General features: G+C 57.1%; 1 protein-coding gene across 2 annotated transcripts; it reads right to left on the minus strand.

The window, feature by feature from the left end:
* Positions 1 to 297: 297 nt before the first annotated feature.
* Positions 298 to 24,703, minus strand: NINJ1 (ninjurin 1). Of its 2 annotated transcripts, NM_001194415.2 has the most exon segments (5): positions 299 to 1,027; positions 3,767 to 3,930; positions 5,248 to 5,476; positions 13,042 to 13,148; positions 24,693 to 24,703. In NM_001194415.2, coding segments are annotated over 3 exon segments (459 nt in total). In that variant the 5' UTR covers positions 13,117 to 13,148; positions 24,693 to 24,703; the 3' UTR covers positions 299 to 1,027; positions 3,767 to 3,775.
* Positions 24,704 to 27,361: the final 2,658 nt, after the last annotated feature.

A 27,361-nucleotide genomic window follows, 5' to 3' on the forward strand; every position in this document is an offset into this window, starting at 1 on the left:
CAGTGCTGGAAACGTGTGAGGGGCAACACGCCGCTGCTCCACACCTGACCCTGCCTGGGTCAGAAGTCACCAGGGGCTGCTGATGCCAGTGACCTCAGACTTCCACCTCTGTGCCTCCAAACCTCACCCCAGGAGATGTCAGGAGCCAAAGAGCTCCCCAAGCCAAGATTCTGGAGAAGGCGGCCCTGGCCAGAACCGTGTGCTCCTGACGCCCCTGCAGCATCTGCAGCATAGCTGGAGAGGGGACAGGGAGGTCAAGGCCGGTCCAGCCCTGGGAACAGGGAGATGGCACATGGAGCCTGACAAAGAGCATGGGCTTTATTGGTCATTCATGATTAGAAAAGTGGGCGCTGGGACCCCCGTGGAGGGGGCTGGGCTCTGCCTGGTCACTGCTGGTGCAGGGTATATACAGGGTCTATGGCCCTCACAGGCTTGGCTGGCTCCCTCTTGATGGCCACCAAGCCCAGGCACTTGAGACCAGAGCCAGTGACCATTAGTAGGGCCAAAGGCAGTTCTGGCTGTGCAGGGTCCCTGGGTTGGGAAGTGGATAGAGGCTGGGGTCACCATGGCAACCCGGACAGGGCCCACGCGAGGTGGGGACGCTGGTGCTTCGCGAGAGGGAGAGACACCTCCTCGTCCTTCTGGAATGTCCTAAGACAGAGGCTGGCCCTGGTCCCTCTTCCAGCCCATCCACGGACCTGCTGTGTGTCCTTGGGTGGGTCGAGACCCTTCTCTGGGCACAGGTCTCTGTGGCTATCCAGTTCTGACCCTCTGGGCTATTGTGGCCAGCCCCATGTGCCAGGAGGGAGCTGCCTCCTGGGAACAGCCGCCGAGAGACAAGAGTGGCCTCCTGCATGGCACTTGGTCGCAGTCAGAGCCAGGGCTGATCCGGGGACATGGTGCAGATGAGGCCGGCCTGGGCTCTGGCAGTCTGGGGAGTGCCACATGCAGGGAGGTGGACACCTCACAGGTACGGCGGCTCCTGGGGTCGGGCGGCTGAGCTGCAGGGCAGGCAGCATCCAGGGTCCTGAAAAGGAGAGAGAGGAGAGGCTCCGAGCCTGGAAGGAGAGAGAGGAGAGGCTCCGAGCCTGGAAGGAGACAGAGGAGAGGCTCCGAGCCTGGAAGGAGACAGAGGAGAGGCTCCGAGCCTGGAAGGAGGGAGGTAAGAGGGTCTGAGCCTAGGAAGGAGGGAGAGGAGAGGGTCTGAGCCTGGCAGGAGGGAGAGGAGAGGGTCTGGCCCTGGAAGGAGACAGAGGAGAGGGTCTGGGCCTGGAAGGAGGGATAGGAGCCTGGGAAGGAGGGAGAAGAGAGGGTCTGGGCCTGGAAGGAGGGAGAAGAGAAGCTCTGAGCCAGGCTGTGACCAGCCCCAAGTGTCAGTGCCATTTGGACACCCGAACTCAGGAAGGAGAAGAGACTGATTCTGACATGAGAGGTGTCAAAGTACTCCATGCCTCAGTTTCCCCTCTGAAAATGGAATGAATATAGCATGGCCGGGGTACTGCCAGGACTTAAAGGCCTGGCCCACCATGGGGGGCTGGGGCTGGGCAGCTATGACCATAGCCACCCACGAAGCCTGAGACCTCTCTGGCTGCTCCAGACAGGACACACAGCAGCTTTGGCCTCCGAGCCTCTGAGGACAGCCCTAAGGTCCACTGCTGGGTCCCCACCTGGCCCACAGGCCCAGCACCCTCTTCCCGGCAGGCAGATAACTGATGTTTGGGAGAGTTAGGGAGTGCATTCAGCACACACAGCAGGTGGTTAATAAATGGCCTGGCCACATGCCCCAAGCCAGGGAACAGCTGACATCTAGGTGTTCTGGAAGGGGACAAATACAAACTGGAGGCAGCATCTGAACAGTGACTCGGACCCCACTGGGGCCGCTCAGATCCAGGCCCTTTCAGAAAGGTGACTTCAGGCTCCACGGCCGGGACACTGGGGCTGGTGTGACCCCACTGGGGGAATGGCCATGGGTGTGGTAGAAGAGCATCGGTCACCACGAGCTGCAGCCACTCCTAGCTGGCCCCTGTGTGGGGAGGGGCGAGGCCGGGTGGATGCGGGGCGTTCCCAACCCAGCTGCTGGCCCCAGCACCCCACCTCTTCCTCCACTACGCCCTCTTGGGGAATTTTTTTTTTTTTTTTCCCCGAGACAGAGTTTTGCATTGTCGCCTGGGCTGGAGTGCAATGGCGCGATCTTGGCTCACCGCAACCTCCACCTCCCAGGGTCGAGCGATTCTCCTGCCTCATCCTCCAGAGTAGCTGGGATTACAGGCAGGCACCATCACACCCGGCTAATTTTGTATTTTTAGTAGAGATGGGTTTTCTCCATGTTGGTCAGGCTGGTCTCAAGCTCCCGACCTCAAGTGATCTGCTCGCCTCAGTCTCCCAAAGTGCTGGGATTCCAGGTGTGAGCCACCGCGCCCGGCCTGGGGAAATTTTTATATATCCTTGACACACAGGTGCTCTGTCCCAAGCACACTGCTCCTGTCTACTCTGCCGTGGGCCACCACTGGTGGAGAGATGGCCACCTGCCAGGAGTGCCCACCCCTCCCTTGGCAACTCACCTCCACCTCTGCTACAAACCGGAGGGGTGACCCCAAGGCCCGAGGTTGCAGGGACTGTGGTGTGTGGCCCTGGCCTGGCTGCATGGACTGTAGTGTGTGCACCATGTGGCCCTGACCATGGCTGCATCCTAGGCCTTCCTGTGGATCCTGCTCCTAGGCTGTGTCACTGGGCAGACGCTCACCCCCTCTGAGCAAGGACACAGGGAGAGGGTGTGTGTGGTGTGGGAAGTCTTCCTACACTGGGTACCTCGTCCTGTGGGGACAGCCTCGTCCTGTGGGGACAGCCTCGTCCTGTGGGGACAGCCTCCGTCTGCATCCCGCACACAACCAGGCTCCAGCCTAGGGCAGGCAGCTAACAGACTCTGTGAGGTCCGGCACGGGGCAGACTTGAAGAGTCACAGGGGCTCATGTGACAAGATCCTGAATCCCACCGTCCTGGTTAGACTGGCACAGTGGGGTCAGGCAGGCGGTCATACCAGGGCCCCTTTTTCTCAGATGAGGGCTGGGAGGAAGCTTCACTTGCTAAGTGGAGCTGATAAGGGGTGCAGAGCCCCTGACTTATCAAGAGAAGCCAGAAATCTCTGGGTTTTGGGTGTTTTTTGGAAAGAATCTCACTGTCGCTCAGGCTGGAGTGCAGGAGTACAATCTTAGCTCACTGCAACCTCTGCCTTCTGGGTTCAAGCGATTCCCCTGCCTCAGCCTCCTGAGTAGCTGGGACTACAGGGATGTGCCACCACACCCGGCTACTTTTTGTATTTTTAGTAGAGACGGGGTTTCACCCTGTTGGCAAGGCTGGTCTCGAACTCCTGACCTCAAGTGATCTGCCTGCCTCAGCCTCCCAAAGTGCTGGGATTATAGGTGTAAGCCACAGCACCTGACCCAGAAATCTTTTTTTTTTTTTTCAGACAGATGTTCTGAATACATAGAAAACGTATGTTTAAGTGAGTTCTCCAGGATGTTCAAATGGTGGCTCTTACACACATTACATCTAAACATTGTGACCACAGGACCCCAGGTGGCCAGCACCAGTGGCAAGGCTGGCCTCAAGACAGTGGCCAGGCATTGGCCTTGTAGGTGTGGACAAGGATGCCCATAGTGTAGGAAGGTGTCCAAGGCTGGCCAGCCAGGGACTCGCCACACTGCGAGAGCCTCCGACAGTGAGCAACCCCAGGACTGCAGGCCTCGCGCCCCATCTCCCGGCTCACCTGGGTGCCCTATTGCTGGGGCGCCATGTCCATCAAGGGCTTCTGGACCCCGAAGGCCGTGATGAAGATGTTGACCACCACGATGATGAACACCAGGCCTGTGGCCAGGTTGTTGAGGAAGTCCAGCTTGGCGTGCTTGGCCGGGTTGTTAAGGTCGTACTTGACTGTGGGCGAGAGAGGAGTGGATGGTGCCAAGGGCAGCCCAGATGCAGCACCCCAGCCTGGGACAGTGGAAGGGGACCCACCCCAGTGGTCAAGCTGTCCTGGGACATTACAGGGCCCTCAATCACATTTACGATGAGTTTTGTCGCCCGGAGAAAAATACACGTTTTGCTGAAACACTGACAACAGCACCCCTGGCTTGGGCAGCCCCTCAGTCTACGACCCCACCTTCTGTAGCCCCCGCACTTTCCTTATAGGAATTGAAGCTATGGATGTCAACCAAAGGCCAGGTTTGGGCAAATGCACTGAGCCCTTTGCGGGCCTTAATCTAGTGATTCCTGCCACAAACTGTAGTTCTATTATGATGCCTGTTTTATAGGTGAGGCCTGGGAGGTTCAGCCACTTGCCCAAGGTCATGCAGTCACGAGGAGGACCCTGGGCCCAGGAGGTGAGGACTGGCATGGCTGAGGCTATCTCATGGCATGAGTCAACAAGAACCCAGTGAAACACCTGCCCTAATGCCCACAGGCCAGGCCCTGACCCCACTCTGTGCTCTTTCAAAATGCAGGGTGGGGCCAGGCACGGTGGTTCATACCTGTAATCCCAGCACTTTGGGAGGCTGAGACAGAAGGATCACATGAGCCCAGGAGTTTGAGACCAGCCTGGGCAGCATAGCAAGACCCCGTGTCTAACAAAAACAAAAAAATTTAGCCGGCATGGTGGCACATAGCTGTGGTCCAGGCTACCTGGGAGGCTGAGGCAGAAGGCTCACTTGAGCCTGGGAGGTTGAGACTGCAGTGAGCCATGATCAAGACAGAGAAAGACCCGGTTTCAAAAACAAAGCAAGGCCAAGCGAGGTGACTCACGCCTGTAATCCCAGTATTTTGGGAGACTGAGGCTGTTGGATCACTTGAGCTCAAAAATTCGACCAGGCAACATGGCGTAACCTCATCTCTACAAAAAATACAAAAATTAGCCGGGCATGGTGGTGAGCGCCTGTAATCCCAGTTACTTTGGGGGCTGAGGTGGGAGGATCACTTGAGCCCAGGAGATGGAGTTTGCAGCGAGCCGAGACTGTGCTGCTGCATTCCAGCCTGGGTGACTGTTTCAAAACACAAAACAAAACGAAACAAAAACCAAAGTGGAGGGCGTAGGGGGTGGGGTACCACTTCCTGGACTGCATGTCTGGGTGATGAGGGCCAGGGACTCGGCAGCTCCTTGAGAGCCAAGTGTGCAAGGTGGTGGGCACCTGTCCCGGGGGTGCGAGCAGATGCCAGCAAGGCGAGCAGGTGGCCCGGCTGCCCCACCGGGGGACCTACCGAGGAAGATGAGCAGCACCCCCACGCCAATCTGCAGCGCGAGGGAGATGGAGATGAGGACCACCAGGGGCACGTAGAAGGCGAAGCTGGGGCCCTGTTCCACGACGGCCTTCAGCTGGGACGCGTTGGCCATCAGCAGCGCGATGTCCAGCATGCTCTCGGCTGCGCTCTTCTTGTTGGCATAATGGTTCACATTGATGGGCCCGTGCCTCCAGCCCCAGCGGGCCGGCTGCGGGGAGGGGGATGGTCAGCAAGGAGGGTGGGGGAGGGGCAAGGGCTGCGCCTGAGTTGGGCTCTGGGGGTCGCTGGGCCCTGCAGGTGAGGGCTACCCTTGCCCCCACCCCGGTAAGTGCTCAGTCAGAAGTGCTTATTACCCTAAGGAGAGGCTGCGAGAATGTGCTCGGTCTTTATAAAACCTCCTCTAGGAATACAGTCCTGGAGAGAACAGAAATGACATAGCAACCCTAGTACATGCACTCTGGTTTTCCACTGGAAAGCGCTGCCCGATCCTTGCCCTCCTGCCATAGGCGCGGCTGCTTCTCCCTGCCTGCCCCTACCCGTCTGTGCCCTTGGCCTCCTCTCCCCCCGCCTCAGAGTCTGAGCTCCTGATGCCAGGAAAGGAAGTGACGTGTGGGTGGACAGATCTGTGCACACTGGCCCAGGCAAGAAACGAGTCTTCCTGGGCCGGACCTAAGGGCTGAGATCGCCCCTGCCACCTCCCAACCTCCCAGACTTGGGGCCCGACAGGCCACTCAGCCTCCAGGCCTCAGCACAGGCCTTGCAGAACTATCTGGCCATTAGCAGCAAGCCCTCACTGAGGTGGGCCACCCAGAGCCGGGCCCCCACACAGCAGAGGCTCAACAGATGCCTTGGCATAGCACATACAGTGGAGCTTAGCTTCCACATTACTTCTCAGAGTAATCAAGTGGAAATGCGAGTTCTGATGGAATCCTCTCTGCCTTAGGGGCCCATCTGGGAGGGGCCCCGTACAGTTCTCTTGGAGCCCCCAGTGACTTTCCCTGTTGCCAGATACTCTCAAGCTCCAAGGCCCCACACAGAGGCCACTGCTTCCAGGAAGCCTCCCAGGACTTCACCTGGCAGGACATGGCCCTCTCTCCTGCCACAGGAAGGTCCTGTCTAGCGCTGGCCCTTCGTTCCAAGGCAGGCCGAAGTATCCAACTTCCTCTTTCTCTGGAGCAAGAGTCTGCCCCTCTCAAGCTGCCCTGGTGGGGCCCTCTTCAGTCACTCAGGACAAACCTGCCAGCCCCTTGGCCCAGCCCTTTGTCCGCAGGCGCCCCTGAGCTGCCAGGCCCTGGACCACAGCCTCCCAGGACTGGTCACCTGCTTGGAGGCAGCTGTGAGAACCCACTGCGCAGCCGACCTCCTGGGGCCTGCTCTGGGAGATACTGTTTCCAGACTCATGAAAGATGCAGGCCGGGAGGCCGGGGTGCCGCAGGGCCACAGGGAGGGGCGGACACGGGCATCCATCCAGGCCTTGACTTTCTGCAGGCTGGAAGCATGCACAATGAAAAATACATGAGGCAGCCAACACAGAGCCAGCAGAGGCCAGGGGCCTTGCTTTCGTGCTGTGCGTTTTCAGTTTCATCTAAAATTATGTGCCCAGGAGGAAGAGACAGTGGGCGTCAGGGGACACCGGGGGGCTCTGCTGCTTACACCTGGGCCTGGGCATTCCAACAACCTGCCTTCAGCATCAGCCGCTCTCTAAGTAGCAAGTTTACGTGGACACGGGTGTGCACACGGACAGCCGCCTTTACCTGGGCCGACCAGCAGCCCTGTCCCTGGGGCCCTGGTGTGCTCTCGGGTCACTCCATGCATATCCCGAAGCCACTATGGGGTCTGTACTTTGCCTCTCCCACCCTGGGCCTGACGCTGCACTCCCTGGGATTTCCCCAGGCCCCAGCACAGGCAGGGCACACGCCGACTGGGAGGCTGCTCTCCTCTCCCATTCTACAGACCAGCAGATTGCAGCTCGGAGGAGGTTTGCCCAGAGCCACCTCCCAGGACTGTGTGTCCCTGTCCCACCATTATCCACTTAGGGGCTTCCTTCCAGGCTGCCCAGGGTCTGGGTGAGGACGGCCCAGACGTAAAGGCCTGTGCCTGGCACTGAGTTGGTCTCCAGCTCTGCTCTTGCGAAGCCGTCCAGAGGGTCACACCCCATCACACGTGTGCTCTGTGAGGTGCAGTGTCGAGGGGGCTGCTGGCCACAGTGGGCATGTGCTCCTGTTTCACAAACCTGAAGTGCCAAAGTGCCTTCTTTCAAGGCCACCCTAATGCTCATCCAGGTCTCCATCCCAGGACTTGTGCTGGGAGAAGGCGGCCAAGTATAGACCTTGTGAGGATTTCCACCTTCCAAGGGCATCTACACAAATATGTGCATGTTCCTAGTCACACAGGCACAGAAACACACATCACCCAGAAAGACACACATAGACACGTGAGACACACAGGTGCACACAATACAGCACACACAAATACACATGCACATATATACACAAACTACACACACACATACATAAACAGACACACATGCCCAGGCTAACTGTGTTGGCCTCTGGGCAGGAGGAAGAATTCCCTTTTTTCTGAGCTCTGCAGAGCCGTTTAAATATTTCATAGCCATGCTGTCACGAGGAACACTCAGAGCCATTAAAAAGGGCCGTCCGCACAGAACCCCCAGCTCCCGAAGCCTCAGCTCTCAGCACCCCCAGCCACGGGGAGCCTGTGCCCCTGCTGTCCTCATGCCCACTTAAGGTGGGTAAACTGAGGCCCAGCAAAGGTGGTTCCTTACCCAAAGCCACACAGCAAGTGAGGGCTTGGTTAGGATTTGAACCCAGGCACCGGGTCTCAGAAGCTCTGGTAGCTGACGCCATTGTCCCCTTAGGGGCTGAGCTCTCAGGGGCTCCCTGCTTCAGGCTCCAGCTGTGTCACTTCAGGACAACTAGCCCCACTTTGTGCCTCAGTCTCCCATGTGTACCACGAGGCTGTGGAGCAGATGCCCCGGGATGGCCTCCAAGCCCTGAGTGGCCAGCAAATGCCCTGACCACACACCCCTGCTGGTGAAGGGCACTTCCAGCCCATCCGGCCATCTGCTTCCTGTCCAACCTGCAGCTAAGGAAGCTTCTGCATGCAGGTCAAGCCCTGGCTCACCACAGCCCAGCCCATGGCCCTGACACAAGCTCCCCCTGCGTTGGCCTCAGTCTCCCACTCAGTGTATCTAGGGTTGCACCTGGGAAGCTCCCACTCACCAAGGGAGAGGCTGTGTTCCTCTCCATTCTACAGACCAGCAGACTGCAGCTCGGAGGAGGTTTGCCCAGAGCCACCTCCCAGGACTGTGTGTCCCAAAGCATAGGGCTGCCCCAGGATACAGCGTAGCTGGCAACCACCGCGGGCAGCAGGCCACATTGGGAGCGTCATGTGGAGGGGAGGGCGGCAGGGCCAGTCTGCTTCCCTGTCCCTAACCTCGGTGCTCTGGGCCTTGGAGCCCTGGAGCTGACCACCGCACAGGGAGGTCCCAGGGAGGACGACCCCACTCTCCCCCAGTCCTGGGCACTTGCCTCTATGTTGGGATGGGCCTTAGGGTGGCCGGGGGACCCAGCTACCACACGTGAGGGAGCCCTGTGGTCCTGACCGGCCAGCAGGAGCTGCCAGGAGCTGAGCCCTGCCGAGACCTGTGCCCATAGCTTGGACAGGGCAGGGAATAAACACCCTGGTTAATATATTCCCAGGGCCAGCGGGACTTTCCCAGAACCTCAGCAGCACCCGGGGCCTGGGGCCAGGCCAGATATTTCTCCTCTGAAAGTTAGGAAGGAGGCTTGGTGAGGAGGTCAGCTCTGGGCAGGGGCGTGGCTGGCTCTTCGTGCAACCTTCTGTGGACAGTCAGCCTCCCCACTGCAGGCTGCACATGTTGGGGCTGGGCCGCACGGTGGGTCCCAGGGCCACTGCAGTGAGCATCCTCCGCTCAGGCAGGAGGGGTTGGCACAGAAGTGGGATATGAACTAGGCTTGCTGCATCCACGGGCCTGGCTCTGGCCGTAGCATAATGGGTGCTCCGGCTCACCCAGGGCTTGGATGGGCATAGACAGGGTCAGGGGCTGTGGGTCCACAAATGTGGTGATGCATATCATCCACCCCTTCCAAGGGCCTGTGAGAAGCAGGGCTGGAAGCTGCCACAGCACCTCCTTTACCTCCCCAGTCCTGCCTCAACACTGACCACTCTATGCCTCAGTTTCCTCATCTGTAAAATGGGTAGACAAGGATGTGCAGGCGACTGAATGGGATGGCCTCAGAGGCCCCGTAGCTGGTGGAGCACATGGCAGTAGGTGGCAGGGCTGTTCTTCCTTGATGCCTGGCTCTCACTGTTTTGAAAGACTCTGCCTCCCCAACCAACTCCACTGACTCAAAAGCAGCTGAACAGGCTCACATAACAGTCACACGGCAAAGAAAGGACAGCCTGGGGCACAGGCTCTCCTGTGCTGAGCAGGACCCAGTGGATGAGGTGCCTGCCCGGGGTGCCTGGGGGTTCCTAGTCTAGACCTTGGCTGCTCGCAGCCTGTCCTACTCACTGGCCCTAACCTCGGACTCAGCAGGCATTGGCAGACGGTGGGGGGACCTGAGAATCAGGCAACCCCTCTTCTCCCCTACCATATGCTAGGACCTGCCTGGGGCCTCCGACATCCCTTGTCTGACCCACCAGTAGGGGCATGAGCTGCTGTGCCCATTCCCCAGATGCCACACAGACAGGCGGGGACTGGCACTGGAGCCCTGCACCATCTCCTACTGGCCAGCCCAGGAAGCAGGCCCCGAGAGGGTCTCCCAGCTCCACGTCTGTGTTCCTGGCAGGAAATCCCCAGCAAGAGAGCAGGAAGTGCTGGGAGGCGGGGTCCCCACCGCAGCTGGGCCAAGCAGACCCACTTCCTGTGGACTCAGCACTGACCAGGAGTGGCCCTGAGACCATAGGGTTGCCTTTCAGAACTTGGCCCAGACCCTGCCAGCCTCAGGATCTGCCAGGAAAGCAGAAATGCGAAAAAGAGCAAACCTCCCCCTGGGCAGCTGAGGCCATGCACGGCCCAGACGGCAGGTGTACCGGGCACAGCTACCTGCGTCCGAAGACCATGCCTCTCGGCCCAGATGTGGCCCCAGGAACCTTCAACATGCGGGCCGTGAGGGTCAGGAAGGTGTGGCTGGCACCAGATGGCCGTGTCCCAACCCCATCCCCACCACCTCCCTGCCTTGAGACGCCCTCGGGATAACAGATTCAGGCCATTTTCACATTGAAATTGTTGTTTACTGTTCCTTCTGCTGACAGCCACAGCGAGCTGACTCAATCCCTGGACACTGATGGGGGCCCTCACATGAAGGGCCACAGGGGCACAGGACACATGGGGCGGGGGAGACCTGAGAGCTTCCCACGGCCGTGGCCCAACAGAGCCCACCCAGGCCGGAGTTCCACGTGCGGCTCCTCCCTGAGCCTCGGCCACCCTGGGAGGTGAGCAGTTGTGCCCCATTTTACAGAAAAGGAAACTGAGACTCTCCTTGGGACCCACGCTGGGCAAAGCACTGCCCTCTCCAAACCACTGCCAGGGCTCACCACCGGGAGAGGGTCTCCATGGCAGGCAGAAGTAAGGATGAGGGCGCTGAGTGCTGGCCTGGCTCTAAGCACTTCATGTACATCAGCCACTGAGTCCTCACTACCCTCTGCGGCAGGTACTGCAATCACGCCCATTTCACAGATGAGAAACTGAGGCACAGAGTGCTGACATGATGTGCCCAAGAAACGGAGAAGCAAGGTCTTGAGGGTGGGAAGAGGAACAGGTGTGTTGGGTGGTCCTGGGCCTCCAGGCTCGGTGAGTAGAGTGGCCCTCGAAGTTTTTACCCTTCAAGGGGAAATGTGCTCATCCTCACACTGGCTCATAGCCCTTCCACAGCTCCCTGGACACCAGACCGTGATCAGGCCTGCAAGGCCCCTCTCATCAGCCTGGCTTCCCATCCCCCCACCTCCTACCCAGCCCTCATGTGCTTTGTGGTCCAGCCTCCGAGCCTTTGCTCCTGCTGTTCCCTCTGCCTAGATGCCCTTCCACACATCTCAGAGAGCCAGATCTGCCCACCCATCTTCCCCACCCTCCAGGGCTCAGCGCCAATGTCCCCACCTCCACAGAAAGCCTTCCCTGACCACCATGCCCCGCCCCCCACAACGGGCCGCCAGCCCCTAGGGCACCCCATGCTTTGCCTTGGCCTCTCCTGCCCTGTCTGGGTTGGGCTGCTTTCCAACCGCGGCGTGATGGGGCGGGGCTGTGTTTCCCTCCCTCTGGTGCCCAGAGCCAAGACAGTGATCCGGGAACAAATCCAACCCAATCTCCTCTGGGCCTGAGATGTACCCATCTCAGGAGGCACAGCCCATCCTGCCGCCCGCAGAGGTGAGCAGAGACTGCTCTGAGTGGAGGGCACTGCCCAGGCAAGGTCAAGGGTGGGGGAGCAGTAGTATCCCTCCCTTTCCAAGGCGCTTCCAAGCCACTGTCCTGTTTACTACCTGACTTGCTTTCCCCACTTCCCTGAAGGCAGGTGGGAGCCTGTGTTCTGTCTTTATAAGACCATGTCTAAAAGGCCCAGCGAGGTGCGGCAACTTCCCAGGGACACACAGCCAGAGAAGCCCCCTGCCTATTGCTCCAAAGTGCTCACACATTGGGGTAGGGGCAGGTCCCTGGGGTCCTGCACACCGGTCAAGTCCTGCAGTGCGACAGCTCCTCTCAGCCCTCAGTTTCCTCATCTCTAACCTAGCGACAAGTGTCCATGCAGCCCCAGGGCCATCCTATCCCGGGGCTCATGGGGCCCCACCTCCCTGAACATGGCCTGTCCCCACAGCACGGCCTAGGACTGTCCACCAGCAAGCGGGCAGAGCATCTTTGCCCCCGTCTGGTCCACGCCACGGAGAGGCCTGGAAAAACCCACAGGCTGCTGTTCCCTGCCCCCATCCCTGGGGGGTTGGAAAAGGAAAGAATGTCCAAAGTAAACAAGTCATCAGAGGGCCATGCCAGGACCTTGCAACAAACACAAGGTGCTCAGTAAGTTCTGAGTCCTGGGATGAAGAATTCTGAAGCAAGACCGTTGCCAGGGCCTGCCCCTGCCCACAGTCCTACTAGGCCGGACAGGGCAAGCTCTGGAGGGCCTGTGGGGACATACACTGAAGGTTGTGTGACGTTTCTATTTCTCAAGGCAGGTAAGTGGAATAGGGACCACAGCGGGCTCCAAGTTCCCCCATCAAGGCACGCATCAGATTGTGTAGTCAGCGTGGGGTGACGTAAGTGTCTGCATGTCGCTGGTCTGGAGCCCGGAGGCTGTGACTCCTCTCCGCCCACCCCCGGGCAAAGTGCGCTGAGGAGCCGGCGCGGCGAGGCTGAAGTTAGAGGGGGCCGCGCGGGAGTCGGGGGAGGTCGGGAAAGCCGGGCGCCGGCAGTCCTTAGCCCGAGGAGCTGCGCCCAGGCCCGCTCCGCCGCGCAGCCAAACGCGGGCGCTGCTCAGTAGGGCTGGGGACGCCAGCCAGCCCTGCGCCCCCACGCCCCCACATCCCGCCCACTTGCCGGGGGTGGCTGGAACTCCCGTGGGCATCGTTCTGACCCTGATGGGGCAGGAGGGACTTGGCCTGGAGCGGGACGTCCCCCACCACTCTGCAGTGCGAACGCGGCGCGCACTCGGCCGGGCGCCCACAGGTGCCCGGGGAGCCGCGGCACCCGGAAAGGACAGGGCCGGGCAAGATCACGCAGCAGTGGGAGGAAGGTCTTACCGAGGCGTCCGGGGAGCCGGGTGTGCCCGGCGGCAGGCCGCCGTTGAGCTCGTACTCCTCGGTCCTCGAGTCCATGGTGCGGCCGCCCAGGCCGCCAGGATCCGGGCCTGAGCGCGCCCGAGCCTCAACCTGACTCCAGCTGCGTGCCCGCCCCCGGCCCGCCCCCGGCCCGCCCCCGGCCCGCCCCGCAGCCAGCGGCTGCCCCAGACTCCGCCTCCACTCAGGGCGGAACCGGGTCTAGAGGCCGTCCGCTGAGAGCGAGCGGTTCGGGGCGACTCCAACCTCTCCAGCCTGAGACGCTCCCGCGGGACCCCCCAAGGGAGGGGGCGCGACGCCGATGGCCCCAGAGGACCCTGCGCTGCATCTTGCTTTGAACCTCCGTCGCGGACACTTTTAATACACAAAATGAGGCCAAGAACAGACCTTTCCCTGGCCACCAGGCAAACTGCATGAAAGCGAGCGGGCGTTGCCGCTGGCGCCCACGTTGGGTTTTTCCCAGGCGGGGTTCGCTCTGAGAACCGCAGATCGCTCCAGCACAGCGCCTACTGCGCCCCTAGTAACAGCGTCAGAGTCCAGGTTTCCCCTGACTGCGGGTCACGCTGGCATGCAGCTTCCCACTCCCTGACCTTAGGCTTTCTTGCTGGGAAATGGGGGTTATGAGGGCACAGACTCCTGAAGGGGCGGGGGGAGGCACAAAGGGGATGAAGGTGCGCTGGCTCTCAGCCTCTCCTGCATGATGGAGCCGTCTCTGTGTCAGAGGACTAGAGGGAGCCTGACTTGCCCTAGGGTGGCACTCTGTGCCCAGGCCAGTCACCAGGGGCTGGGCAAAGTGTGTTGGACCTTCCAGCCCTTGGTTCAATCGGCCCTTTTTTCCCCAGGACGTGCTGGTAAAGCCTCTTCCAGGCTGGAAAGCCAGGTGAGATGCAGAGGACATTATTTCCCCTGGTGGCACTGGGCTGCAGGAGCTTGGGGTGAAGGCTGGGGTGCTGTGTCCTATCGGGGGAAGCTGCCCCCGATAATTCAACGTTATTTCACGTACGTTCTTTTCTATTTTCCTAAGTGTCAGCCAGTCTGAGAAATAAAGGGAAAGAGTACAAAAGAGAGAAATTTTAAAGCTGGGTGCTGGGGGAGGCATCACATGTTGGCAGGTTCCATGATGCCCCCCAAGCTGCAAAATCAGCAAGTTTTTATTAGTGATTTTCAAAAGGGGAGGGAGTGTACGAATAGAGTGTAGGTCCCAGAGATCACAAATATCACAAGGCAAATGGAGGCAGGGCGAGATCACAGGACGGGGCAAAATTAAAATTGCTAATGAAGTTTAGGGCACGCATTGTCATTGATAACATCTTTTCAGGAGACAGGGTTTGACAGCAGACAACTGGTCTGACCAAAATTTACTAGGCGGGAATTTCCTGGTCCTAATAGGCCTGGGAGTACTATGGAAGACCGGGGCTTATTTCATCCCTTATCTGCAACGGTAAAAGACAGACATTCCCAGAGTGGCCATTTTAGAGACCTACCCCTAGGAACACATTCTCTTTCTCAGGGCTGTTCCTTGCTTAGAAAAAGAATTCAGCGATATTTCTCCTATTTGCTTTTGAAAGAAGAGAAATATGGCTCTGTTCCTCCCGGCTCTCAGGCAGCCAGACCTAATGGTTATCTCCCTTACCTCTCTGCATCAGCTTCCCTTTTGGTGCTATTAGCATTAAAGGAGGAGACCACCCCTCATATTGTCTTATGCCCAATTTCTGCCTCCAAAGAAAGAAAAAATAAAAACTAAAAGGCAGAAATGAAATCCACAGGCAGACAGCCCGGCACCACCCTGGGCCTGGTAGTTAAAGATTGACCCCAGACCTAATAGGTTATGTTATCTATAGATTACAGACATTGTATAGAAATGCACTGTGAAAATCCCTATCCTGTTGTGTTCCCATCTAATTACTGGTGCATGTAACCCCTAGTCACATACCCACTGTTGGCTCAATCAATCACGACCCTCTCATGTGCACCCCCTTAGAGTTATGAGCCCTTAAAAGGGGCAGGAATTGCTCACTCGGGGAGCTGGGCTCTTGAAACAGGAGTCTTGCCGATGCCCCCGGCCAAATAAACCCCTTCCTTCTTTAACTCAGTGTCTGAGGAGTTTTGTCTGCGGCTCGTCCTGCTACAGCATAAGGCTGGGGTTTGGTCAAGGCCATGTGAGCATGATCCCTTCTCCCTGCCTGTAAAGAAACAAGAGCAGAGAGAGGTTAGGTAGCAGTGTGCGAGATCACCATGCAAATCCTCAGGGCAACCTGGAGCCCAGCCCAGTCTGGAGTTTCTTCCTGTAAGTGGAAGCCTGCTCCTGTGGCACCGATGGGGTCCGACAATGAACAAGAGGCACACAGACAGCTGCGTCAGTTCTTATTTTACTGTCAGCCCTGGAAAGTGGGCATCCCCCCCAACCTGACAGGGGAGGAAACTGAGGCACAGTTGGGGAGAGCCCAGGAGGGAGCCCTCAGCACCGGAGCCCCTCCTCAGAACTCCTGAGGAGGCTGTGCTGTCCTCTAGGCCACAGCTTGCCTGCACTGTCCCCTGCCTCATTGGACGCTCCCTAAGGTGAGGTCTGCTTGGCCCTCAGGCTGCACAGGTGGCCACCCAGCCAGCGTTGGAACCCTGTGCCTGCCTCGCCTGTGTAGGGCTCCCATTCTCCCCCTGACCCATGCCTCACCCTTGCTGGGGGAGGGGGTGAGTTTTGTAAGTGGGGAAAATGCAAGTCACCATGAGCAACTTTTCAGGAAAAAAAGGATCTTCCACTCCACCCTGTCCAGGCCTTGCTCCTGACTTGGGCACATCTGTGCCACCTGTGGCAGGAGGTGGGCTGGGGGCATCACAGTGCCCAGAACCCTGGCCAGATGCCAAGCAGGTCTCCACCTGTTGTATGATTGAAGTGGTTGCTTGGCCTTTGTTTCTCCATCTGTTCATTTCTCAGCACTGTGCCCACCTGGGGTTGACAGCATGTGAGGGCCACCCTGGGAGGCCAGGGGAGTTCATCCTGACCACAGCATAGTCAGCATGCGGCAGCATGGCCACCCTATTTCCAGAAGGGCAGAGGAAGGAAGGCCAGCTCAGACCCCAGGCTCCGTTCGACCAGGCCACCAGCGGGACAGGAGGTAGGAGTGTATGGGCATGGGCAGGGCAGCAGGATTGCGCTTGTCTGGCTCCTCCCAATGGGGTCATCCCATGAAGGAGGAGCTGTTGTTGGCCCACTTCACAGCAGAGAAACTGAGGCTCAGGCTGTCACTGCCCCAGCTCTGCCTCAGAGGGGATCTGCAGGACGGTCTGGCATCATGACCCACAATGGGGATAGTTGCTGTTGTTCATGCATAATCAGGATACTGTTGGCACACCTGAGTGTTCACCAGCAGCTGGAAATCCAGCACCATCCACACAAAAAAGTATCTTGTGGCTCAAAACTGTAATCCCAGCACTTTGGGAGGCCGAGACGGGTGGATCACAAGGTCAGGAGATCGAGACCATCCTGGCTAACCTGGTGAAACCCCATCTTTACTAAAAAATACAAAAAATTAGTTGGGTGCAGTGGCGGGCACCTGTAGTCCCAGCTACTCGGGAGGCTGAGGCAGGAGAATGGTGTAAACCTGGGAGGCGGAGCTTGCAGTGAGCTGAGATCACGCCACTGCACTCCAGCCTGGGCGACAGAGCGAGACTCCCTCTCAAAAAAAAAAAAAAAAAAAAGGTGTCTCACAGGATGGGACAAATTGCTATTCTGGGGAGAGTACCGGCCCATGAGGGCTCAATTCCTGGAGGGGCAGGAGGTGGGGGACCACAGAGAAAATACGGCACAGCCAGAAAGGGCCCTGGGAACGAGCCCTGAGACCTTGGAAGGCCAAGGGCGGGTGGAGAGGCCCTGAGTTGGGAGGGGTTGGCGGGAGGGGTTGGTGGGAGGGGTTGATGGGCGGAGACCCCATCCTGAGAGTATTCCTTCCTTCGGGCCACGCGGCAGCTCCTCAGTGTGCTTCACCATTCCCGCTGTTTTTTGTTTGTTTATTTGTTTGTTTTTGTTGTTGTTTGTTTTTTTAGATGGAATCTCGCTCTGTCGCCAGGCTGGAGTGCAGTGGTGCGATCTTGGCTCACTGCAACATTCACCTTGCAGGTTCAAGTCATCCTCCTGCCTCAGTCTCCTGAGTAGCTGGGACTACGGGTGTGGCAACACCACACCTGGCTAATTTTTGTGTTTTTAGTAGAGACAGAGTTTCACCATGTTGGCCAGGCTGATCTCAAACTCCTGACCTCAGGTGATCTGCCCACCTCGGCCTCCTAAGTTGCTGGGATTACAGGCGTGAGCCACAGTGCCTGGCCCCATTCCCACCTTCTAAGAGGAAGCTGGGAGGGTCGCAGCGCCAGTGACATTGGGAAATCAGCCTCAGGGTTTGTAAACCTGCTCTGTGCTGGCCATCCGACCCTCTCCCAGCCTCAGTTTCCTCAGCTCCTGGGGCTGCTGGGAGGACGTGTGGGTGTCAGGGCTCAGGCAGGCTGCAGCGCTGAAGTTCCCGGAGTTCCCGGAGTTCCCGTGTCTGCTCCGTCATCCTCATTTGCGTATGTAGTGTCTGTTTTCCCCACTGTGCTCAATGCTGTTTACCCAACTGTTCTCTGCTGGATCCAACCCAGGACAAGTCTTAAAGGCACAGTGTCCCCCGTGTCCCCTCCATCTACCTTTTTTTTTTTTTTTTTTTTTTTGAGATGGAGTCTCGCTCTATTGCTCAGGCTGGAGTGCAGTGGCGTGATCTCAGCTCACTGCAACCTCTGCCTGCCAGGTTCAATGATTCTCTGGCCTCAGCCTCCCAAGTAGCTGGGACTACAGGCACGTGCCACCACACCCAGCTAATTTTTTGTATTTTTAGCAGAGACGGGGTTTCACCATGTTGGCCAGGATGATCTCCGTCTCCTGACCTCGTGATCTGCCCACCTCAGGCTTCCAAAGTCCTCGGATTACAGGCGTGAACCACTGCGCCCGGCCCATCCACCTACTTTCAAGTTCTCCTGGAGACCATGAGTGCATGGCCTGTCCAAGACCAGTTTCTAGATGCTGACCCTGAGCTGAGGGACACGCCCCCATGAGAGACACAGAGGAGGGCTGTGGCTGGGAGGAACGGGCTGGCAGGTGCTCCGGCAGAGCAGGCCCATGTGTGGGTGGGTGTGCTCACACAAACACTGTATATGCACGAGGGCCCCAGGCCTCTGCGGAGCAGCCCACAGGGTATTTCGGGATGCCTGTCTGGTGCCCAGGGAGGCGTGGTGCATCCCTCTCCCCCGTCAAAGACTGGTGGATTCTTCTGGGGCTGGTGTTGTGTTGAGTTCAGATCTGCCCCTTCTGGCTTGGGGTGCGCTTCATCGTATGTAAAGTGGGTATATGGCAAGATGGTGTGTGAGGACCATGGAGGCGTCACCTCAGCCCACTCCTCACAGTGCCACCTCAAGCAGGGGACTCCATCCCGCTGACCAAGAACGAGACCCCAGTGGGGCAGAGGACAGGCACACCGGAGGCCTGGGCCTCTCACTCACCCACTGTCCTAGGAGCTGGGACTGAGCACGGTCTGAGCGCCCCCCCACCGCCTGCTGTGGGGAGTACAGTTGTGTCTCTTGGACCTGGATAACATGTGGTGAAAGCACCAAGCTGTTGAAAGGTCAGTGGGTCAGACGGACCATGTTTTTACCCACAGAAAGCCTTCAGAAGCAGCCAGCCCCGGCTGCCTCCACTTCGGAGAGGCTTGCAGGCCGGGATGCCATTTCCACATCAGCAAGGGAGAAAGCGAGTTTGGCAAGGTGGCGTGGCATGCCCGAGGCGACCCAGTTCTGCATGCCCGCCTGCCCGCCTGCACATGCTCTTGCTAACGTGAGCGGGATGAGGACGGGACCGGCATTTGGCCCAGGGCAGTGGCAACTCCCTGGAAGCCTGTGGTGTTGCCAGCACCAGGCGTGGCCCATCCACTCCCCACCCACCTGAGGGAGCCGTTACCTGGCATCAGGGTGGGCCCAGAGTCTGCGTTGCTATCAGGCGGTCCCCAGGGACCACAGCTCCCACCAGGTCAGCGGACAGAGCAGGGAGGTAAGGGAGGCGGAAGGGTGGCATAGCCACCCCATTTCCAGAAGGACAGAGGAAGGAAGCCCAGGCCTGCGAGGACTGGATGTGGCCATGCCATCATCCCCACACTAAAGACGGGATGGCAGAGACTCGGAGAGCCAAGGGACTCACCAAGGTCACCAGGCAGGGTCCAGTGGGAGGGGAGGCACAGCCAGGTCAAGGATGATAAGGGGCTAGGTGACAGGAGATGAGCACCACGCAGGTATGACAGCCTCTCATGCTGTCCACCACAGAGGAGCAATGTGTTCAGGCTGCACAGCGAGGCACAGCTGGCCCTAGAAGGCCACATAACAGCAGAAACAAAGTGGATGTCCACCACAAGGGAGTAGCTAAGTGGATAATGGCCATCTGCATTCGGGAGTGGGATGCTTCGTCTACAGAGCAAGCGAGGCCAGGCCAGGAGATGTGGAGGGGTCCAGCCGCACTGCGGGCAGAGAACAGGCAGGAGCTGGAGGCTGGCCCCGCTTCCTCTGCTGCGCCCTGACACACTGCTCTGTTCCTGCCTGTTTGTGCTTCCGTCTCTCCCACTGGGGCTCCCAGGGGCCAGGCTGGGGCTGATGCCACTTTGCATTTATGGACATCTGTGCCCAGCAAAGCTCTTGTCCCCAGCTGCCACAGCAAAGTGGCAGGGAGAGTAGTCATCCCCCACTATGTGCTCTCTTCTTCCCCCTCAGTCCCAGGCTGCTGACTTTCAGCTGCACCAGTGGCTTCTCAGAATCAGAGCTTCGTTTCCGTCTCCCCTGCAGCTAGAGATACCCTTATGGCTACATCTGGAAATGAAAGTGCGTGTGCAACATCGGGGAAGGGATCCTAAACAGAAGGCGTGTGCCATTCTTTATTACTTCCTCTATCCTGCTGGCTGGAAAGTGGATGTAATGGCTGGAGTTCCAATAGCCATGTTGGACCATGAGGAGACCTTGGCTGTGGGAGCCTCAAATAGTGGAGTCGAAGACAGAAACAACCTGCATCCACAAAGCCTGCAGCACAGGCCTCCCTGGGCTGCCCACTTCCAGACTTCTTAAGTGTAAGTAAGGACAAAAACAAAACAAAACAGGCCGGGCGCGGTGGCTCAAGCCTGTAATCCCAGCACTTTGGGAGGCCGAGGCAGGTGGATCACGAGGTCAGGAGATCGAGACCATCCTGGCTAATATGGTGAAACCCCGTCTCTACTAAAAATACAAAAAAAAAAAAAAAAAAAAAAATTAGCCGGACGTGGTGGCGGGCGCCTGTAGTCCCAGCTACTCGGAGGCTGAGGCGGGAGAATGGCGTAAACCCGGGAGGCGGAGCTTGCAGTGAGCCGAGATCGCGCCACTGCACTCCAGCCTGGGTGACACAGCGAGACTCCGTCTCAAAACAAACAAACAAACAAACAAAAACAAAACAAAACAAAACAAAAAAACAAACAACTATCCTGTTCAGCGGCTGCTGTAATTTGGTTTTTTTCTGATAGAGCTGATGTCAATCCTACTTTGCAAAAGTGAATTACATTATGTCACTGACCAGCTTAAATCTCCCTGAAGGCTCCCCATGACCATCCTTACTCCTGGCCCCTGCATACTGAGCCCCCACATTGCCTGACCCCCTGCCCTCCCCTCGCCCGCTCCACACTGGCCATCCCCTTCTTTTGTTCTGTCGACTTTTCTCTACCTCAGGGTGTTTGTCCTCCCCATTTCCTCCACCTGAATATCCTGCGCCAGATCGCCACGTGACTGGCTCCTTCCCGTCGTCACCTGAGTGCGGAACACCTGTCTACACCTGGGTCAGTGCCGGTGCTTGTGTGAGTGTTGTCTGCCCTTCTCCCCAAAAGGCTAGCATCTCAGTGGCAGTGGACCCAGAGGGAGGGAAATCCACTTCAAAGCCCCCAGGTGCCGCCGACAGGCTGCCCACCACCCAGGTGGTTGCCCGGGGCATGGCCTGGCCACGTTCTCTTTGTCCAGCCTCCAGGCACACTTCCCAGGCGTCCCTCTGTCCAGCCTGCTCGGCCCAGCCCATTCCCAGCAAACCACTAATGACAGGGGCCGCCCAGGCTTCTTATTCTTGGTCCTGACATCGACCGCTGACTCAGGCCACAAAGCCACGGGGCCAGAGAGCATGGGAGCAAGGATGGGCCTCTGGCGGGGCAGGTGATCTGTGGTTTGGCGAACAGACATCCACCGGCGAATCAGATTCAGCGTGGGTACCTCCCCCTTCCTCTCCCAAGAGCCCAGGCCAAGCTCCGAGCTCCGAGCTCAGCCTCATCCGCTGGCCTTGGCCCATCCAGGGAGCCAGCTGGGCTGAAAGCCCAACCCTGGGGCTACAATTAGGTAACATCTCTTTAGTCAACTGGGTCTCAAAGCTCAGTGCCTGGCCCAGGGCTCAGTGCACAGCCATTAACGGGCCAATGTGAGCTCGCATCAGATGGTGGTGGGGCTAGTGCACCCAGCCAGCAGGCCCCGTCTGTCCTGCCTCCTCTGCCGGGGACCAAAGTCCCCCTTCTCCAAGTCTGGGGCACCTCCTCCAATAAACCCCCAGATTCCCCTGAGGGCATCCTCTCTGCACACACATGCCCCCTCACTAGGTCCACTGGGGCCCACAGTCTTCCCCTTCCCACCCTCAGCCCCCTCCACGGACACCCCATGCCCCAGGAGGTTCAGAGGGCTGAACAGTAGCTGTTTCCGTCTGTTAGCACCCAACAGCCTCCCACACATTTTCCCACCCGTTCCAGGCTGTTGGGGTGTCCAGAGCTATGAGTTATGGCTGTTTTCCTAAAAAATTTGAGGGCCGGGCATGGTGGCTCACACCTGCAATCCCAGCACTTTGGGAGGCTGAGGTAGGTGAATCACTTGAGGTCAGGAGTTGGAGACCAGCCTGGCCAACATGGCGAAACCCTGTCTCTATTAAAAACAAAAATTAGCTGGGCATACTGGTGGGTGCCTGTAATCCCAGCTACTTGGGAGGCTGAGGCAGGATAACCCCTTGAACCCGGGAGGCAGAGGTTGCAGTGAGCTGAGATTGCACCACTGCACTCCAGCCTGGTGACAGAGCGAGGCTCCGTCTCAAAAAAATATAAAATAAATAAATAAATTGAAAGAGTGATGATACCACCACCACTGAGAGGCTGAGTATGGAAATGTTACCAAAACACCAGGGTTCTGTCTAGGTCCAGCTTCTCACCGCGCACAAAGCTAGTCACTGAGACAAGTACTGCCAAGGAAGAAGCTTTAATCAGGTGCTGTAACTGAGGAGATGGGAGCTCAGTCTCAAATCCATCTCCCTGACTGACTACAACTAGGGGTCTACAGAGCAGGGAAAAAACGTAACAATGTGTAAGAAAACAGGAACTGGAGAAGGGCAAGAAAGGGTCATGGTGAATCCGGGTCAGGCATCTCATTGTCTGGTTGTGGTGATTTATTAAAAAAAAAAAAGAAAAAAAAAAAAAAAGGAAGGTGGGGGCAGTGGCTCACACCTGTAATCCCAGTACTTTGGGAGGCTGAGGCAGGTGGATCACTTGAAGTCAGGAGTTCAAGACCGGCCTGGACAACATGGCAAAACCCTGTCTGTACAAAAAAAATTAAAATGGGGCTGGGCATGGTGGCTCATGCCTGTAATCCCAGCACTTTGGGAGGCCGAGGTGGGCAGATCACCTGAGGTCAGGAGTTTGAGACCAGCCTGACCAACATGGAGAAACCCCATCTGTACTAAAAATACAAAATTAGCCAGGTGTGGTGGCAGGCGCCTGTAGTCCCAGCTACTTGGGAGGTCGAGGCAGTAAAATCACTTGAACCTGGGAGGCAGAGGTTGCAGTGGGCCAAGAACTCACCATCACACTCCAGCCTGGGCAACAAAGGGAGAGTCCATCTCAAGAAAAAAAAAAAAAAAAAATATATATATATATATATAGAAGAGAAAAGAAAGCCCGTCTGTGAGACTATTGGGTGGGTCTCAATAGCAGTCGCTGCTGAGCACACTGTAGCCCAGGTGTGGTGTGCATGATCTCATTATGGGGTTGTGTCCTTTCTACAGATGGGGAAACTGGGGCTCTGAGAGCTGAGATTCAAACCCAGATTGCCTGAGTCCACACTGCACCCTCTGCCTCGTTTGGCTGGGTGCCAGGAGCTACCTTGCAGCCAAGGCAAAGCCCTTTCCTGTCCTGCCTAGGGAATTTCAGCCCACCTCAGGCCCAAGGCTGCCCCTAGCTTCCTTGATGGAGACCTCTGTGAATGTCACAAGAGTCCGCTGTGGGGCCGGGGCTTCAGGCTCAGGCTGTGGAAGCCTCCGGTCCCCACTCCCTGCCTGTGCTGCGGCAGGGACGGCACAGAGGTCAACCTGCAACTTCTGAGCACGAGCTCACAGCAGTAGAACACCATCACTCCCGGCCTAGAGGGGCTCATCTGGTCCTGTTTCTGGTTGGGCCCGCGGTTTTCAAACTTGGACGTGCATCAGAACCCCAGGAGAGCAGAGCTCACTGCGCCGAGTCCCAAGGGGCTGATGCTGCTGGCCCAGGAACCCTACTCCAAGCCAATGGGCACGGCTGTCCCTGGAAGTCCTGAGGCGGGGATGTGGGCCAGGCTGAGGACTGATGCAGGGGCACGGGTAGGGGAGGGCCTGCTTCTGAGCGACTGCCCCCTGTAAGCCTGGGGCGCAGTGCCTCCCACAAACCCTCACACTGTCACTCAGCATGAGGCAGGTGTTCCCCCGCTGTGGAAAAGTCAGGAGTCATCAGTGTGGCATGCTGGAAACAAACATACTGTAAACATGCCACTTTTAGTTATTTTCCTTGCATAAACCCGTGAAGGGACGAGGCCTAAAGAGGACTCTGTCCCAAGCCCGAGAGAGCCAGGCCCACATGTTTTCATGCTAGTTGGGATCATTGTGGTCAGGATGGGGATGTCCTCACTGGGTCAAGTAGAGGGTTGGTGAGCACATTCAGGCCAGCAGGAAAGCGAGTGTCGCCTTCATTTTGGTCAAGGATATGTCATCAGGGGCTAGGTATGGTAGCTCACACCTGTAATCCCACCACTTTGGGAGGCCGAGGCAGGTGGATCACTTGAGGTCAGGAGTTTGAGACCAGCCTGGCCAACATGACAACACCCTATCTCTACTAAAAATACAAAAATTAGCTGGTGTGGTGGTGCATGCCTGTAATCCCAGCTACTCGGGAGGCTGAGGCAGGAGGATTGCCTAAACTAGGGGTTGGAGGTTGCAATGTGTGGAGATTTCACCACTACACTCCAGCCTGGGTGACAGAGTGAGACCCTGTCTCAAAAAAGAAAAAAAAAAAAAGATATGTCATCTGAGACAATAACCTTGAAAAGCAGGGGTCCCAGATGACCTTATTTGCAGAGAATGTAACTGCAGATGGCAAGCAGTGGGCTTAACTTTCACTGAGCCCTTCGTTCTCTGTCCTCTGCCCTCTGCCCCAGCCACTGCTGGCCTCATCTGAAGGCCATCTGTGCCTCACGGTCTGAAAACGCTGGTTTCCACAGCTGCTTCTCCTTCCAAATTTCCCTGGAATCTTGCTTTGGCGGCGAACCTCTGGTTCAATTCCTTCCTTTTAACCGAAGTCTATAGGAAAAATTTGGAAGTTGAAATATGCTAGTCCAAGAAAGTGGACGTGAAGTTCTGGGGACGGTGGGCTGCCAGGGAAATGGCACTGTGCAGGGAACGGCCCCTGGGACCCCCTGGTTCCTGTCAAGGGCAGGTAGGGGCCGGGCACAGTGGCTCATGCCTATAATCCCAGCACTTTGGGAGGTCAAGGAGGGCGGATCACCTAAGGTCAGGAGTTCAAGACCAGCCTGGCCAACATGGTAAAACCCTGTCTCTACTAAAAATACAAAAATTAACTGGGCGTGGTGGCAGGTGCCTATAATCCCAGGTACTCGGGGGACTGAGATGGGAGAATAGCTTGAACCCAGGAGGCAGAGGTTGCAGTGAGCTGAGATCGCACCACTGTACTCCAGCCTGGGTGACAGAGCAAGACTCTGTCCACACACACACACACACACACACACACGCAGATCAGGCAGGATGTGAGGTGTGTCCTCATGGCCAGGCATGGGGTGGGTGGGGCCGGATGACCACAGGGACTCTCCTATGGCCACTGCTGCTCAGGAAGTGGATCACAAGGAGCAGAGTCGCCAGACCCTTCAGTTCCCAGCTCCACATTTAAGGCAGGTCTGGCCATGAGCCAGGCCTCTGCATGTGACCCGGGCCTCACTGTGGCGTGGCTGCCTGTCCCGCCTGTGGATGTTGCTTGTGCTGTGCAGAAGCCACACAGCCTCCAGGGCGGCTCCCCGGAATGCCACATTTCCTGTCTCTGGCTCTGATGGCGTCTAGGCTGGCAGGGGTCCCAGCCCCAACAGGCCTGTTGCTGGGCAGAGCTCAGGGCCACGTGCAGTTGGGTCTGGCTGAGAGCATCTCATGGGTTGGTGAGAACCCTTCCAGCACAAAGGGGCATTTATCAGGCGGGGATGGCATGTCTCGGTCTGAACACAGGAAACACAGAAATAGCCTTTCACAGAGCGCCAGCAGGGCTGGGCTCGCCTGCTGTGGAGGGTGTCGGCTTTCCAGCTACTTCTCCAAGCTGTGCGACCCATCCATGTTCCCCAGCGAGTTGTTCTGTCCCTGACAGGGCGCTCTCTGAGAACGGTCCTGCTGCAACTGGAGGGAGAGAGGCAGGGAGGGAAAAGGGGAAGACTTGGGGGAGAAGGAGGAAGGGAGACAGATGGGGACAGACAGGGAGGGATGGAAAAAATGAGAGAGAGAGAGAGGGAGGGAGATGGAAACGTAGGTTGTCTCCACTGGAACAGTCTGCCTCCATGGTTCTCCATGATGGGAATGGAATTCATGTCTCACCTGACAGCAAGGGTCTCCACAGTATGACTTCACCTTCTTTCTCTTAGTAAGGCAAGAGCAGACAGGCAAACACTCCAGAAGTGACGGATGTGTCCCTGAAAATACCTGTCTTTCCCAGCTTGTACATCTTTGCTTGTGTTATTTCTTCTGCCTGTAATGACTCTCAAAATACCCAGACTGAAAAAGAATTAAGCCCCGCTTGACACCTATAAATAATTTCTCTCATTGTACTATGCTAAAAGAAACAATGATAGTAAAGTTTTAGAGAGGTAAGAAGCAGTCCTGTTGCTAGTACAGAGATTGAAGATTCAAAGCTTTCACTAATTAGGATGTGTTTGTCTCTCACATGAAAAAAGCCTGGAGATAGGCAATCTAAGGTCAGCATGGTACCCCCATATATATATATATATATATATTTTTTTTTTTTTTTTTTGAGATGGGGTTTCGCTCAGGCTGGAGTGTAATGGCGCAATCTCCACTTACTACAACCTCTGCCTCCCGGGTTCATGTGATTCTCCTGCCTCAGCCTCTCAAGTAGTTGGGATTACAGGCGCCTGCTGCCCCACCCAGCTAAATTTTTTTGTATTTTTAGTAGAGACAGGTTTTCATCATGTTGGCCAGGATGGTCTCGACCTCCTGACCTCAGGTGATCCACCCACCTCGGCCTCCCATGGTGCTGGGGTTACAGGCCTGAGCCACCGTGCCTGGCCTGTTTCTTTTGTTTTCATTTTTTGAGACTGAGTCTTGCTCTGTCTCCCAGGCTGGAGTGCAGTGAGGCAGTCTCAGCTCACTGCAACCTCTGCCTCCTGGGTTCAAGAGATTCTCTTGCTTCAGCCTCCTGAGTAGCTGGGATTACAGGTGCCCACTACCATGCCTGGCTAATTTTTGTAGTTTTAGTAGACAGGGAGTTTCACCCTGTTGGCGAGGCTGGTCTCGAACTCCTGACCTCAAGTGATTTGCCCTCCTGGGCCACCCAAAGTGCTGGGATTACAGGCGTGAGCCACCATGCCTGGCCCCCATAATGTTACTGGGGATCTTTCTTTTCTGTTTTGCAAAGTATATAACTTCCATCCTCAAAGTAGCCTCATAGTACACGAAGGCTGCCGGATAGCCAACCATCACAGTGGAGGTGAGGGGTGTGGACACTTGCTGATTGATGACCAAAATATCCCAGGTATATACCCTTTCACACTTTTCCTATGCTTTTTAAAATAAAGACACTCTTTACCAATCAGAATCACTGTACATATTATTTTGCCACTCAGTTATATCTACGACTACATCTTTTTATGTCATAAAAATTCTTCTGCAACATGTGACTGCTTGCAGTTCTATTTTGTGGTCATA

This window comes from Macaca mulatta, chromosome 15 (genome assembly GCF_049350105.2).
Source record: "Macaca mulatta isolate MMU2019108-1 chromosome 15, T2T-MMU8v2.0, whole genome shotgun sequence".
Classification (NCBI taxonomy): domain Eukaryota; kingdom Metazoa; phylum Chordata; class Mammalia; order Primates; family Cercopithecidae; genus Macaca; species Macaca mulatta.